Source organism: Abramis brama, assembly GCF_963993115.1.
Source record: "Abramis brama genome assembly, chromosome: 24".
NCBI lineage: Eukaryota > Metazoa > Chordata > Actinopteri > Cypriniformes > Leuciscidae > Abramis > Abramis brama.
Window position 1 is genome coordinate 17,030,774 of NC_139986.1, and position 16,297 is coordinate 17,047,070.

The following is a 16,297-nucleotide window of genomic DNA, read 5'->3' on the forward strand; positions in this document are numbered from 1 at the left end:
ATATATATATATATATAGTGTATACACACACACACACACCATTAAATACATTATATTAGGTAACATTTTGTATTAAGGTTCCATTTATTAACATTTGCTAACTGCATTAATTAACATGAAATAAAAATGGAAAATACTTATAAAGTATTCATTCATTTTAGGTAATGTTAATTTACACATTTACTAATACATTATTAAAATGAATCATTAATGTGTATCTGTTAATATTATTTAATAAACCTCAGCTAAAATTAACAGTTTTATTAACATTTAATAATTCTAATAACTATTTTCATTATCTAATATTTCACAAAGATTAATAAATACTGTAACAAATGACAAATGTGCAAATGCATATGCATGATGCTTTTAATGCAATAAAAAAATAAAGCATTTAATATTTAATCATATATCACTATTAATAAAATAATATTAACAATAAAAAATATTTAAAAGTACTATCCTGTGTAAAATATAATTAAAAAATATGTAATACTATACATAATATTTATACAATAAGAAATAACAGTAAAGAAGAAAATCAGGCAGAGAGTACATACTATATATAAATTAATATTTGCCGAAAACCAGTGTGTTTGCAAGGAAGTCAAACTGTTTACAAAACTGGAGCTGGAAGCTGTTTGTCAAAACTCTGAAACTCTGGAAAAACAGATCATCGTGCCAAATGTTCCTCACATATGTCTGTGTTTCTTTGAAACCCTGGCGCAACAAAGTTCATATTTCCTCGGCTTTCCTGTTTACACCCCTCGCCGAAGAAACAATGTCTCCTCAAGGACAACTTCGTGAAACACCTGTGACGCAAACTACAATGCCTTCCAAGCTATAATGCATTTGCACAGCTCCTTCCAAATAGTATTATTTTGTATTATGAAGTACCACAATGTCCTTGTCAATTTATTAAAATGAAGCAATGTGTACCGCACACGCAATCCTACTGTAATACACTACTACAGGCTCTTCTGATCCCTTATTATGCAATACATTTCTCACCTCATGTAACCCTATTCCACATCCTACTCATTCAAAGTCTTTCTCTCTTTCTCCTGTTCCCTTCACCTCTGTTCTTATCAGGAGACAGCAGTGCTGTGCAGAGGCTGGTGGCTTTGGCTCTGAGCAGCGATGCATCTGTCTGCCAGAGACCTTGGGAAACATTCCCCTTTACCAGACAATATGTGACTAAGACACTCAGTCTGTGCATATTAAAATCGAGCTGACAGATGGGACAGACCACGTCTGACGTTCATTAAAACACCCATTTGCAAAGAAAATGAACTCGTAAAGCTGTGCGGTTGTGCTGACAAAGAACACTGTGGATATGTTCCCGAGCCAGTGACATTTTGGAGTGGGTTTGTCATTATTTGGAAAACGCAGATTCATTGTGTTTAACAATGTCAGTTTCTTGAAACACAAAAAGGAGGAATTGAGAATGTGCCTGCTAATAGTGTTGTTGGGATTACGTCGAAGAGGGAGACGGTACGGTTACTGTTAAGTGTTCTCGACCTAGATGGCGTTGCCTATAGACGAGCACCACAATTCTGGTCCAAACTTTATGTGGCGCGTTGACTCGTACGTGTCTTCGTGCTCGTCTATAGGCGTCCTAAGACAAATGGTAATGCCATGTTGGTAGATCAGCACCTGTAGAATTTCCTTTTGTTGAAAGCCCAGATAAAAGTAAAAAGCTACTATGTTTAGATCCATGTCCGAGGGAGTTCGAATTCACGAGAATTGAATTCATTAAAAGGACTTTTTGTCATTTGTCCATGAATCGGGCTACAATTTTCAATCGTTTTCAATAGAAAGACATTCCTTGACATTATTTCATGGTTGTCCATGAGTGGCAACAGTGGATATTATTAACAGCGTTAAATTTTGTAAATAAAGTGCAATATAAAAAAAGGCCTAATTTACATAGTGTTAAAAAGATTCCATTTAGAGCCTGGTTAAACTGTGTTGTCGATTGTCAGTAAATAAGATGCATGTTTTTCCGCTGAAATCTTTCATGCAAAAGTGGTTGTTTGGTGTAAAGATGTAACTTCTTTCTTATTCATACCATGGTATGCATGAAGTCTACATTAACAAAGAAAATAATGAATATAACAAACAATAATAGAGACTGAGGGGTGAAACTAATTCCTCCAATAAATAACATTATTAACAGAGCAAACACAATATGCTCTCTGTGGTTTATACACACCCCAGGCATGAATTCCACAAAGATGGCCAGTTTTCTCTGCACCGGATCACGCAAGCATCCATAGTACTGCACTATACGCTCGTGACGCAGGTTCTTCAAGAGCTGAATCTCACACTCCAGTGCGTTCACTTCCTGTGGAGTGAGACAAAGAGAAAAGAGTTTTGAGAATTCAGAGCATCTCTTCAGTGCATAAATACTGTCACCATCCGAGTCCGCTACATACTAACCTTGCTGGTCTCGTGACAGTCAGGGTCAAAGGGCACCTGCTTGGCCGCCAGCTCGCGTCCCGTGTCGACGTCGTAGCAGAGGTAGACCTCGCCGAAAGCGCCCCGACCGAGCAGTTTCCCCTGACGCCAGTTTACCGGAGCCCTTGGGGCTGAGGGTTAGAAGAAACAAACCACGTTAACCTCACCAGCACGCCGCAGACTGTAACTCAAACCAGACGAAATCACACACAGACTTGCTGACGACACCGAGTCAAACCGCAACTGTATTTACAACTGGATGCTATAAAGATTTATACTTTCAGATTTATTTGCAACTGTTCCCCTCTCAGGCAATAAACTAAGATTTAAATGAACAGAGTGTAAGACAGTGAGCTATTGGAAGTTGCTGCATGTTATTTCAAAAATGTTACACACCTGAATATTAATTCTTTAAATCAAGGCTGCGTCGAGTGTTTTTTAACACATTAATACAACGTCTTTTTGTTTAATCTCTTTTTATGGCTCTCAAAACATTTGCAACATGACTGATAGCTATAATGAGCCACACACATAATAGAACAATATGTGTCTGCATTTAATATTTATGCAATTGTTCTTTAAACATGGATCTAATCATAGATAGATGAACTTCATGTCTGGATGCAGTTAAACAACCCTCGCCAGACAAGATTTACGCATCTCTCAGATTCATTTACCACTTATTCTATGACGGACACATTTGTGTCAGCATTTACCATCATCTTAATCAGCTTAGTAATTCCTATAATGATATTTGACATGAAGCTATCTGAATAGTTTATGGAGGATCTGGGAGGAAAAACCCGCAGGCAGACAGCAGAGACGAGCATTCATGTTCACATGTCAAATTCAGGCGCCCGTCCTAGATTAATGGAGCTGATTAAACAACCTGTTTGAGGACTGCACAGGGGGTGGGGGAGGGGATTGTTACTCGTTGTATAGTTTTGTTTGGATTTTTTAAATGTGGGAGGGAAATGTATAAAAAGAAGAAAGTGCAAACAGTTTTCCACTGTATTGTTGTCTGCTTTTATTTGTGTGTAAAATATGATTTCTTTTGTTGCAGTGCTATAGATTCAGCCGCATTAGATGGTACACGGAAAGGGGTGCAGCACTGCAACACTGAAATCTGATATTTCTGGTCTGGAGGCAAGCGTACAAATGTGTTTAATGGGATTTTCCTTTCTAATTATCTGCTTAAATGTCCTCATGTGTATGTATGCATGTGCTCTTACATTTAGGACTGTTGAGTTGGCAGTTTTTCTCAGTCCAGCTGATGGTGTGCATATCTCCACTGTACAGCAAAGTGCTTTCCCCATTAAAGCTGCGTGTACGGCTGGACGGGACCAGCTGAAACAGCTTCTCTTGAGGCATAAAGCTTCGAGGGAAAGTCCTCCGACCTGTACAGACACATATTTTATAAATGCACACAATACAAAATACAAATACCCCTTTAGACCTTTTGACCAATAAACTTCCATGACCTTTTGGAGACTTTTCGAGTCATTTGAGATACTGAATTTATAAAAGTATTTTCCATCTATGTATACTGTATGAATTATGTATGAACATAATTACGCTCATTTCCATGATTTTCCTACACCTGGAAAGCACACTTAAAAAAAAAAAAAAAGTGCTTGATATTTACAGGATTCCCACTGCCGTATCCATATTTAATAGTGTTTGCAATTTTAATTTTCAAATTGCATAAATAACATTCCCCCAAAATGGAGTAAATCTTTGCAGAATTCAGATTCCTGTTCTGAATAATCTCTTAATGCTTTAATGCAATCATGCAATCAACATGTCATGTCCAAACATGTAGCTTTATTCCCTCTCTTCTTCCCTGATTCTCTCTCTCACGCTCTTCCTTTCCTTTGTCGCTCACTTCCTCCATCAACCTTTCCACAATGCAGGAAACTCCTCTCAGTACAGTGTTTTGCAATAGTCAGTGTGCCTCATCAGGGGAAACACAAATAAAACACACACACACACGCACACACACACACACACCAGGTCTTAAATACGCTCAGTTATGGGGGAAACTCATCATGCTGGCCAAGTTCATGGCCATGTGCACAGCTTTATCTCTTCTAGACCCTGCCTCCAGCACTGAATGTGTTTTTTGGTATTGGCAATCTAACAATTTATGGATCTGGGCTGAAAGCACATAGCACATCCAAATAGGAGAATCACCAAGAACACGATCCTGCTCTGTGCCATTGTGCAATGTCCTCCACGCTAAAACGATCCAGAGAGACGGTCCAGGCAATTAGTGAATTGCGACTTGCTTTGGATAAGAAAGCATCCACTAAATGCTAACCAAATAATTAATTTACTAATTAGGCGCTCTGAGAATTGAGAGTCTCCGAATACTAGACTGAAGTTTTTGCTCATCATTTACTCACCCTTATATTGTTCCAAACCTGTATGAGTTTCATTCTTCTGTTGAACACAAAAGAAGATGTTTTGAAGAATGTTGGTAATCAAGCAGTTGACGTCAGTGGCTACCGTCTGGTTACCAAGATTCTTCAAAATATCTCATAAATATACAGGGTTGGAACAACTTGAGGGTGAGTAAATGATGACAGAATTTTAATTTCCTGGTGAACTATCCCTATAAGACCAGTTTTCATGCAGACTTTGTGAAAACATAATGGTGTCATTATAAAAGAGAGAGAGAGAGAGAGAAAAGAAACATATGTAAGACCAATGATTTAAAACAAATTTAGCAGGCCAAAATAGAAATTACTGACTTTTGTAGCATTTTATGAACTGTTTTCTTTTTCTTGGCAGGGTATACCAAATTATAATAAATAATAACAATAACTAACAAACTAAATACATTATTATTAATAAGAATAATATTTATTATTATTATATTTAAGGCTTAAAAAAAATAGACAAAACAATAACTAACGGTGAAATAACTGACAGCTGCCGTGCAGATTAGATTAGAAGTCATTAGACTAAGACTTTTCAGCATCATGAAGCTTGGTTATTTATCCATATTGTGTATTTATAAACTATTATTATTCCATTTTATTAAAATAATAATTATTCAAGTTTTAACTTAGAGGTTAAATGTAAATACATTACATTTAACCTCTCAGTTAAAACTTGAATTATTATTTTAATAACACGGAATAATAATAGTTTATGAATAATTTCACAACAGTTAATGACACACACTCACTGTTTTCCTTTATTATAAATAGAACAGAAGGGCAGAGCTTACCATCACCGTAGTCTTTACTGCGACTGGACACATGGAACTGCCGTGGGAAGGTCCCGTGTTTCCCATGACGGCCTGCAGGTGGAGCAGTTAGATACAGTTACTTGCATGCATTTTCTCCTCGTTCACAGAAAACAGCTAATTTTGATAAGCAAATTCACTCGAGTATTTGATAACAAGGCGATATGTAGCTATGCGTGAGGTCATTGAATCAAGCAAATCAGATATCAGATTTTGAGGAGCTCTTTATCACACGCACCCACACACACACACACACATATATATATTTACACATATATGTATGTGTATTAATTAATAAAAAATATATATAAGCAATAATATGTACATTAATGTATACTATTATTAAAAATAATTACATCCAGACATGATGCTTTTAATGTATTACTGTAGTTTTTTACTGTAGTAAATGGAATCTAGGAGAAAATATGCTTAATTGTCGTCTTTCTTTCTTCCTTTCTTTAATTGTCATGAAAATAATGCTAAATTATTTTGGGACACAAAACAAATAGAAGCATTCTGATATGATGTCGTGCTCCAGGGTTTCTGTTTTGAATAATTAATTACAAATGATAATAAATTCTCTCTTTTAAATGGTAAAAAAAAAAAAAGACTTAACAAAAAATGGTAATGAAAATAGTGACAAAAAAATGGTAACAGGCTTTGTTTACCTTAAGTAAAATATAATATCGTGCTCATTCTGATTCACCCATTTGTTCTCTAATTAAGATACTGAGGAAAGAAAGAAAGAAAGAAAGAAAGAAAGAAAGAAAGAAAGAAAGAAAGAAAGAAAGAAAGAAAGAAAGAAAGAAAGACACCTGCACAAAACGAGAGCGGGTTGGATCAGGACAGAGTAAGTGTCTGTGTGTAAACACTGTATCTGTATTGTAAAAAGCAGTGACTTGACTTGACTAAACACGAGCAGGGGCCCTGACTAGATCGCTTGAACATGAGCGCTGCGTTCTGCGATTGAAAGCAGCTGTTGAGCGACCGTGTTTGCAGCCCGTCTCCCAGGGAGACCCAGGGATTTGCTCTGTTTAGAAGAAGAGTGCAGGGAGGAAAAATCTACTCACAAGACCTAAAAAAAAAGAAAGCCCGCTCTCTATGGAGAAATCCTCAGTGAATGCATGTATGAGTGTGTTTGGCTTTCAATGGAAACATGCTGTCTGTATCATAGAGCTCTGGGATATAAATGGCCTGCAGCACGTAAAAGGGAAAGTTTCCGAGAAGAGTGTTTTTGTGCATGTGTGTGTGACTGGCCTCCCTCTGTTGGGGAAGATTACTATCTCATTATCAGGCAGGCCTGCTCTATTTGATCACTGCTCAAGAGGAAAAACAACAGAGGGAAACCGGGCATGAGCATGAGAGCTGGAGAGAGCGAGAGTGACAGAGCAAAGGAGAGACAGAGAATACTAACCAGGGAAGGACATGAGAGAAAATCTCCTTGTTTAACCACTCCAGTAACTTTCAATTTCTCAGCACAGCAGAAGAAAAGGAATGAAAGGGGGAAAGAAGTGTGAAAATCTCATTCTCTCCCTGTCGATACAGGTCTATAACTCTGTTCCTAAAATCTAGTGAGCTGCCTACATATGCATACTTTTCATGCATCACGTTGAAAAATAATACATTTCTTAATATATTTGTCTTATCTAGACAAAAATACTTCTAGTATAAATATTTAAACATCCTTAAACCAAGGTAAATTTACTCGAAAACAAAATTGAGTAATATACTGTATTAAGACAGGCATATATATAATGCATACATAATATTTTTTACATTAAACCAACAAAAATGAAAGAGAACATAAACTTAGAATGATTTCCATGTGAAGGACCATGTGACTGGAAAATTCATCATTCCGCTTTGACATTACAGGAATGAATTACATTTTAAAATAATACATTTCACAATATTACTTTTTTTTTTTAACAGTATTTTAGACCATGTTAATGCAGCATTGATGAGTTTAAGAGACTTATATCAAAAAATATAAAAAATCTAGTGTATATACAAAAATATTTAATTATTTATATATTTAGAATACCAAGTTCTCATAAATTTTGTTGGATTTATGCTCAACAAACAAAAAAACGGAATAATGATGGTAAATAATAATGATGGTAATAATAATAACAATAAACTTAACATACATTCTCTGAAAATAACCTTAATATTTAATGCACTTTTGATTCCAAAAAGTGCAATCCTTCACAATGAACTCCCAGAATGCACTTGGATGAGCAAAATGGGGATGAAGCAAATGTTATAACTGTAATTAATATTAATTGTTATAAATATAATTGATTTTATACAGAATAATAATACAATTAATCTAACTAAAATAGAATAAATGTTAGGATTTTAATTCATTTAATACAGAAATTAAGAACTGAAATCAATACTGAGTCAAATCTCCCATGTACTTCGAAAACGAGTTTCTGTCTATGTAGAACGTCAGATCAGTCATTTATTAGGCTCCATTTCTGTAAGGATGCTCCCTTAGAAGGCAGCTGCCTATCTATCTGCCCTATCGTCACATCAAAGCAGCTCACTAAGTTTGGGAACATGCTATTTTACAGTATTTAACGCCCCATTAGCAACACAGAGTGACCAAAGTCAACAGCTCAAAGGAAGCATCTTTGCTCCTCTCATAGAGAGCCAGCTCTATAATGGAGCAAAGACCATTAAAACAAGCCCACAGCACTGACAGAAATCCACATTCACTTGCTCGTGTCAACCTCACCTTTGTATTCATAGTTGAGGTTCAGGTAATTGTTGTCCCGGTTGCTCTGGGAGAATGGTGGGCTGTGGAAAGACAAGAAGAGGAGGAGAGATGATGGGTTATTTTTGCTTGTTGCTCCCCTGTGTGCAGTGGTGACGTTTGGCCGCACCGTCTGCCTGGCCTACATTCCTGCAACCGCAGGATCCCCAATGTGCCAACGTGACCGCCTGCCACCTGTCGTTACGTACGCTAGATTCTCTCTACCTGATACCTGACCCGAGACACTAACGTCCGACCATTCAACGGGGTTTCGTAGACGTTTGAATAGCGCAGTGAAAGCGTTAAGTGTCAGTCAAATCTACACAATGCAGTGACCCAAAAAAGCATTCTGCAAACAAATGATGCTGAACTTCTTCACTTCATTAGCTGTTTTGCTTTTATGTGGTGGTCACACTAGATTTTAAGTATGTGAAAATATTTCAGACCACAGAACAGATAAAAGCAACAGGATATGATGTCATGCTAGATGGTTGTGATTTTTTAAGGGTCATTTAATAATAATTTGTATTTTTTTTTTTTTTTTAAGAAATAAATACTTTTATTCAGCAAAAGTGAAGTTCAACAAAATATTTATATTTCAAATGAACTTTCCATTCATTCACAAAAATATCAAGCAGCATTTTCATTGATGATAATAATAAGAAGAAGAAGAAATGTTTCTTGAAAACCAAATCTGCATATTAGAATAATTTCTGAAGGATAATGTAACAATGAAAACGGGAGTAATGGCTGCTGACAATTAAATTAATAAATTGCATTTTAAAATAATATTAAAATAAATTGTAAAATTATAAATTGTAAAAATATTTCACAATATTACACGGTATTCATTTTTTACATTTTTTATAATGCTATTTAGTTTAATATTTTGCTATTTAGTTCAATTGCATTTGCATAGCATAAAAGCATAAACATTTCCCATAAGTATATTTTTGTGTTCTCAAGTTCTTGGTAATGTTTTTTATACAGAAAACAGATGGATAAATGGCATTAATCATATTTTCCAGGCAAACAAATGACTACATTCAATCACTTGCTCAGCTGTGGGTAGTTAGACAGCAACATTCAGGTTTTTTTTTTCAGTTTTAAATCAATGTAAGCTGTAGCTGGCATTGATTCACAAAACAAAGGCTCTAGCATGTTACATGTTGTTGCAAGATTTCATCTTGAAAATGACACTGCTCTTGTGTTCCCTAATCTTTTTGAGAAGGCGTTTCTCTCAGATATACGTCACTTCAGGGAAGAAAAGACTATCGCAATGTCCATTTCGTGTCTGCTTTAAGATGCGAACAGCCCCGTTTTTTCTGCTCACCCTACAGGAGTCAAGAACAAACAACTCCCTTTGAACTCTTACAGGGAACAGCAATATTAAAACATCATGAGTTAATGTTCATAGAGACATAAAGTGATTGTTACTGCCCTAACCCTGTTATCCCTGTCCGACGGTGACGTCAGTACTGAGCGGGGGGATCAGCAAGACCCCGGATAACGGGCACACACACACCCGCAGTGAGGGGAAACATTTCCATGCACTTGTTTCCTGCCATTGTTCTGAGGGCTAAAAGCCAGATAAGGCTCGTGCAGGTAGCATGGTTTTCATTTCTCTTTCCCTCTCTCTCTTTCTCACTTTCCTGTCTTTCATTCTTACTGTGTTTTTTTTTCACACTGCATTATTGACTGACTCTTTTTATAACAATAGTGCACAGGCAACAGAAAGCAGAATAGATTGGCCAGATCAACCCACTCTCTCTCTCTCTCTATCTTTCTCTCTTTCATTCTCATTCGTTCTCTCTCTCTGAGCAGAGCAGAGGCGGTGAGAGATAGCACTGGAATCCAGGCGTCCAGATAAGCGAGTTGTCGCCATGGTGACATCAAGGGCTTCCTGGTTGGCCTTTGTGGTGACCCGATTTCATTTCCTCTCTGGACAGTTGGTCTATTTATCAGATATCTTGTCTACCCGTAATTATAATAATATAGTCTTTAAGGTGAAGTGTGTAATTATCTCATTGTATATGCAGAGACAACAAGCAAGGCAGTTTTTAGTTTGATTTCAACTAACTACAAGTAATGGCAATACTAAATTACATATTTCAGTCACGTGAAAGTGTCTCTGCTGTTTTTAAAACAGTGCCCAATAAGGCTAAACGAGGCTGACTAGTTTTTAGTGGCTAAAATACTGAAGAAAAAACTAAAATAAAATTGGAAAAACAGATACTAAAATAAAATACTAAAATAAAATAAAAAAGTCCAATAATTAATTTAAAATTTTAGTTTAATATTAGAAACAAGATATTTTATATTATACAACATTTTATTACCCGCTTTCATTAAATGATACCGAAAATGTGTTTTTTTGATCAGATAACACTAGTATTTAAAAATTAAACTGCTATTGGTAACACTTCATTTCAATAGTTCGACCGAGGGTAGAATCTCATGCTTTTTTATAGCTAGCTTGCTAATGCTAGCCGCTCCGAAATTGCCTACTCTACCTTTACTGAGAGTTAGTTGACATGTAGTTGCAAAGTTAGCAGAATGTCTAAAGAAGACTATCATAAAGTGTAACCCCACTACTTAAATGATCAGTTTACACTAACTTTTGCAGTCTAAAAATAAAATATAAATTCAAAATAAAAAAATATAATAAACCTGTCACCACAATAGCCATACACACAGACAGACGTCACTGTTTTCAGCATCTTGTGTCATGTGCAATGTGTTTAGTTCCACTGTGCACCATCTTACTGTCTTAAAACTTGCCACTGCATACCGCAAGTGTTACTGGCTCTTGTATGATAAATTGCTCATGATAAATACCAGGCTAATAACTCAAGGCTTTATTAAGACCAATTAGTAGACTGGGGTCGGCTGCACCAGCTGTGCGTAAGTTGCAACTTAGCCTAGTTTTCACATAAAGGGGAACTAAGTTACAACTTGCGCACTACTAAATATTTTTGCATTGCACCAGTAAACTTGAAAGTTAAAACATAACTCGATGTATAAAATGTATAAACTAAATATTTACTGAAAGCCTCCGTATAAATAAGAATGTCATATTATGCGCCTACGCATTAATTTACATGTTTATGTCCTACTAGCTACGTTCTGCCTTAAGAACAAATGGTACAACCGTAAAAGTAATACTTACAAACTAGCTAGTAGTTACTAAACTTCTTGAGTGGACTTTACATTCCAATTTAAGAACTTATGAATGGCTGGTGCAACCCTACCCTGGTCTTTTTTTTTTTTTTTTTTATATAGTCTTTTACCTCCCTAATACACACAAGTTTATAAAACAGTGTTTGGCCCACCTGTCCAGTGCTTGGTCTAGTGACTGACAGCTGCTGGAAAGCGACCCATTAGCACTCCCGAATGGCTCCATCATCTACAGACAAAAAATAAATGACATCACTTCATTGCATTACATTTTTCATTACCATTTGTGCATCTGAACCTTAGCCCTCAACAAGACTGACGTAAGATTTTCCATGAGCAAATGCCCGTAATACGTCCAAGCTTTCTTTTCCCCAGACTGTTATAAAGTGCACAGTTACAGAGAACAGTGATAACAAAGTACAGCGTGAAAGAACATCAGAGACCATAAAAACTCAGTATAGTTTCTTTTCATTGGACTTTTCACAGTTTGTTAACCCAGGGTTCATCATAATCCTAGTTTATTTTTAATTCAGGTTTTGAAATGTCACACAGTACATCTGTACACTCTGGATTGGCATGCTTATTTGCCTATGTATGAGGTTTATAATTGTCTGCCGGTGGTCAAACTAACGGTGGAAATGTTGCTAGGTGGTTAGCTAACGTTACCTGATACTGCGCCAAGACTGCGGTTGTTATGCTTACATCTTCCATCTTCTGATTGGGTATCGTTTCGTTTCATGTGACAATCTACAGAGTGTGTGCACATTTGTCCTTAGGGTTCCTGTCATACAACAGGATTTCTGATCGTAAAAATTCAACATCTGTAGAACCATCAAGATAATCGGGACTTTACCAAGGATTGCCAGAAAGGGAGAATTGGGCCCAAAATAGTCCTGATTATCTTGTAGTGTGTGGGTGTATATCAGCAGTATATCAATATTAGTATCGGTGCTAACACTACTCATAACCCAGGCTTAAAATCTAAATCAATGCTAAAAAGTGTTCCAAGTGTCTGTTTAAAGATATGGTATTTGTGAAAACATATTGTGAAAAGTCCTCATGTAACTTTAAGTCACAGCTGTAATCTGCAGCTCCAAACCATGAATCTTACATTGGAGTCAAGCATTTCTGGGATGAACTCTCCTTCACTGTGGATGCTGGTGTAGGACCCCTGCCGAGCGATCTGCTGCTGCTCTTCTGGTACGCTGCCCGGAGGGGGTGAGGTGCGGCCCGTGTTCAGAGATCCTGCGGGCAGACGGAGGGATGTTAGCATGACACATCACGCAGTCTGATGCCAAAAAAACAGTCTGGAACAGTAATACTTCCAGGGCAACTAATAACAGAGTACAGGATCCCAGAAAAAAAGAAAGAAGTCGAGCAGATTAAAGTGAATAATGACTTGAGATTTAAGCGTGGTGTGAGTGACAGGTACATGTGAGTAGAATGTGAGAGGAAGAGACAGTGCTAATGGTGGATGAATAATGAGAGAGGAGTTTAATGAGAAGAAAAGGCAATCAAAATTAAAAGAGCATGTGACAGGAAGGGATGGGGTGGGGAAGAAAGCGTCAAAGGAATGTGAGACTTGACACCTGCAGACAGTGCCAAATGCAAAGACTACTGCATTCTGCCACAATATAAGGGACAAGTTTACTATTGCTCTTTATGAACTTACAGACATTTTTTATAATGTTTGATTACATTAAAATATCTTCATTTGTGTTTCGAAGATGAACGAAAGTCTTACAGGTTTGGAACAACATGAGTAACTGATGAACTTCATTTTTGGGTGAACTATCTCTTTAAGACTTCTGTACATAAATTAACTGTTTGACTAACTAAAGTTATGTACAGTTTTAGTAGAAGTCATTCATAAGGTTAGGCCATGTTGTTTAATATTAAATAGGTGATCATACATAAAGTAAAGGTGGGTGCTCATGTTATTGTTCTAATGGATGTAATGTCAAAAAAGCATCCATTTTTTCATGATATAGTCTCTTTAAAAGCTATTTTTATTAACCAACGGCTAAAAAGTGATGCAAAACATGCTATGTATGTAGGCAGTGCAAAGGTATTTCCACTTCACCGGTTCACCCCATTATGATGACAAATGCTGACTGCTCTGACATTGAAATCTGTAAAAATACATCCTTGACATTCAGCCAGCAAAAACCAACAATTTCCATCTTTCAGTATGTCACGTGGAGCGAGCTATCTTCTTTCCCACGTCTCTTTCTCAGGTGTGAAAACAAAGAGACGGTGCCAAACACTGAAAAAATGTGAGATGGTGAGAAAAAGAGAGTGTCACTGAGCTCTCTTTGCTGAGAAATGTTTCGCTTTTTACATGCTCTGTTTGGGGACGACACTCGTTTCTTGTTTGCATAATGTTCATGTTGTGAACAATCTGATCAGACCTACATCTACTAAATGTTACCCGATGAATAGGAAAAACATTCCTTGCCTTTTCAAACACTATAAACTTGTTCCACAGCCTTTTAAGCGCTCTACGGTCTGAGACTGACAATGAAATGACTTTACAAAAAACATATCCTAACAGAGCCTGAATCAAACTCGAGACACCCTTGATTGTCCTTACTCAAATATGACAAGTTCTGTCATCAGTTTCCTAAATGCATTTGCATTCAACAAGATGAAATATTGGCCTTTCATAAACTACATGTAGACTAGCAGCACTATTAATAAACTGAAGTATAAAGACATATTTTATTTGGAATGAATACCTAGCATATACATAACCATTAAAAAATGTGGGGTCAGTAAGTAAATTTCACAATTTTACTCTTTTTACTGTATTTCTGATCAAATTAATGCAGCCTTGGTGAGCATAAAAGACGTCTTTCAAAAACATCAAAAAATCTTACCGACCCCAGATGTTTAAAAGGCAGTATATCTTTGATGACCCCTTTAAAGTTGACTATAAACATTTGAATTTGTTGATGGGATAAAGGTGGGTTTATACATCTGCATCGTGACATTTAAATGAAATGTCGTTCCATATCACCTGGCTTCTGAGAGATAGCGAAAACTGTATCTGTCTACACAGCAAAAACATTACTAACACCACGGGGAGGAAAACACAAAGGATTCTACATGATTGACATGTAAACAAGCACCCAGAATGTGCGTTCAAGTAAACCGTTCATTTGGAACACACATTCCGAGTGAACTGATTCCGATTGGCCAAATATTATGCAAATGCAATCACACAGGAAAGTGGTTTCAAACTGATGGTTTTAATCTGTTCCTCTGCCATTCAAAACAACCTAAATGATTTGCAGCCCTGACGTCACTGTGCTCTTTGATGCCATTCCCCAGCCCTGATGGAGAAAAGTGCAAACAAAGCTGATGGTAAACCCATTGTGTACAGTCATTTTGGCTGTGCTGTGTGTGTTAGGGGTGTGTGTGAGCCGGCGTGACGCACCTGTAGAGTGTTTGCGCACTCGTTCAGAGCCCTTAAGAACCGAGGCTTTGAGATCTCCCAGGGACTTGGATGACCTCATCTCGCTCTGCCTGTCTTGGCCGCTGACCTGAAGGAACTGTGGAGAGATGATGGACATATATAAGGAATTCTGCAAAACCTGGAAAAATATGTGCGATTCATGAGTTTACATAATAAATAGTTTTCCAATAAAGAGGCAAAATTACGTAAGAAATTATTTCTTTAATATTATTAATATTATTATATATTATTAATTAATATATAAAATAAAGTATAATTAATAAAAAAAAGAATAAAATAAAAGAATAATAAAAGGGATGTGAGGATCTGAGAACTAGTTCATGTACAGGTTAGGCTTTTCATGTGGGTTTAGGTATTGTTTTAATATTGGCTTTGGGTTGGGTTTAGTTTGGGTCGCTTTGCTTTGTATTGGCTTGGACTCACTTGGTTGTTGGGAGGTGTTTTCAGAATCACTCTCAGCAGGTTGTTGATTCCAGAGCTGGAGCTCAATCCCTGAACTGCTCGGTCCAAATCCTCCTGACACTTCAGAGCCACCAATGTCTAAGACCAGTCACATTATTAATAAAGCAAGACACATGGTTTAAAAACAACACATTAATGAAATGTGCAGATCCTTACTGCAAAGTACAAATCCTAGTCCAATTACGAGTTAACTAAGAGGTAATGAATATGGATTTTCAAGCCGATATCTTGAGATAAACTTGCCACCTGACCTTTATCTCAAGATATAATGAGTTATCTTGCATTAACATCATGCATATATACAAGGCTATATACGGTAATACAATTGTATGATAATGAGAAATACCTTTCGTAAATGATTATAATTATAATTATTCACAAAATTCACTACAATATTTAAAAACAGAAAATTATCTGAATTATACATTGCAAAATTATCGAATTTTGGAAGTGAAAAACTACCATTTCTTAACAGGCATGGTTATTGGCTAATGCATACATTTCCAAAATGGCTAAATAATGGCCAATTAATTGTTATCTATACCGACCTATCACTATGAAAAGGTTACAAATAAGTTACTAGAATAACCACCTCTTTATCAGTGTAGTATAGATCCATTTGCTGGCCGAAGGCCTCCGTCACCTTCTGAAGCAGATCCTTGAACTTCAGAGGCCTTTGGAACAGGATAATTCTAAAGGAAGAGAA

At 36.6% G+C, this 16,297-nt stretch overlaps 1 protein-coding gene across 1 annotated transcript in view; it reads right to left on the reverse strand.

Moving 5' to 3' along the window:
• map3k22 (mitogen-activated protein kinase kinase kinase 22) overlaps positions 1-16,297 on the reverse strand; it is a 56,636-nt gene that overhangs the window by 6,581 nt on the left and 33,758 nt on the right. Inside the window, exons 6-15 of the mRNA XM_084102133.1 lie at positions 16,184-16,283; positions 15,553-15,669; positions 15,091-15,205; positions 12,763-12,896; positions 11,807-11,880; positions 8,457-8,518; positions 5,696-5,767; positions 3,693-3,857; positions 2,443-2,591; positions 2,216-2,347 (exon numbers count right to left, since the gene is read on the reverse strand). Of these exons, the coding sequence (XP_083958259.1) occupies positions 2,216-2,347; positions 2,443-2,591; positions 3,693-3,857; positions 5,696-5,767; positions 8,457-8,518; positions 11,807-11,880; positions 12,763-12,896; positions 15,091-15,205; positions 15,553-15,669; positions 16,184-16,283 (1,120 nt within the window). The remainder of the gene's footprint in view (positions 1-2,215; positions 2,348-2,442; positions 2,592-3,692; positions 3,858-5,695; positions 5,768-8,456; positions 8,519-11,806; positions 11,881-12,762; positions 12,897-15,090; positions 15,206-15,552; positions 15,670-16,183; positions 16,284-16,297) is intronic.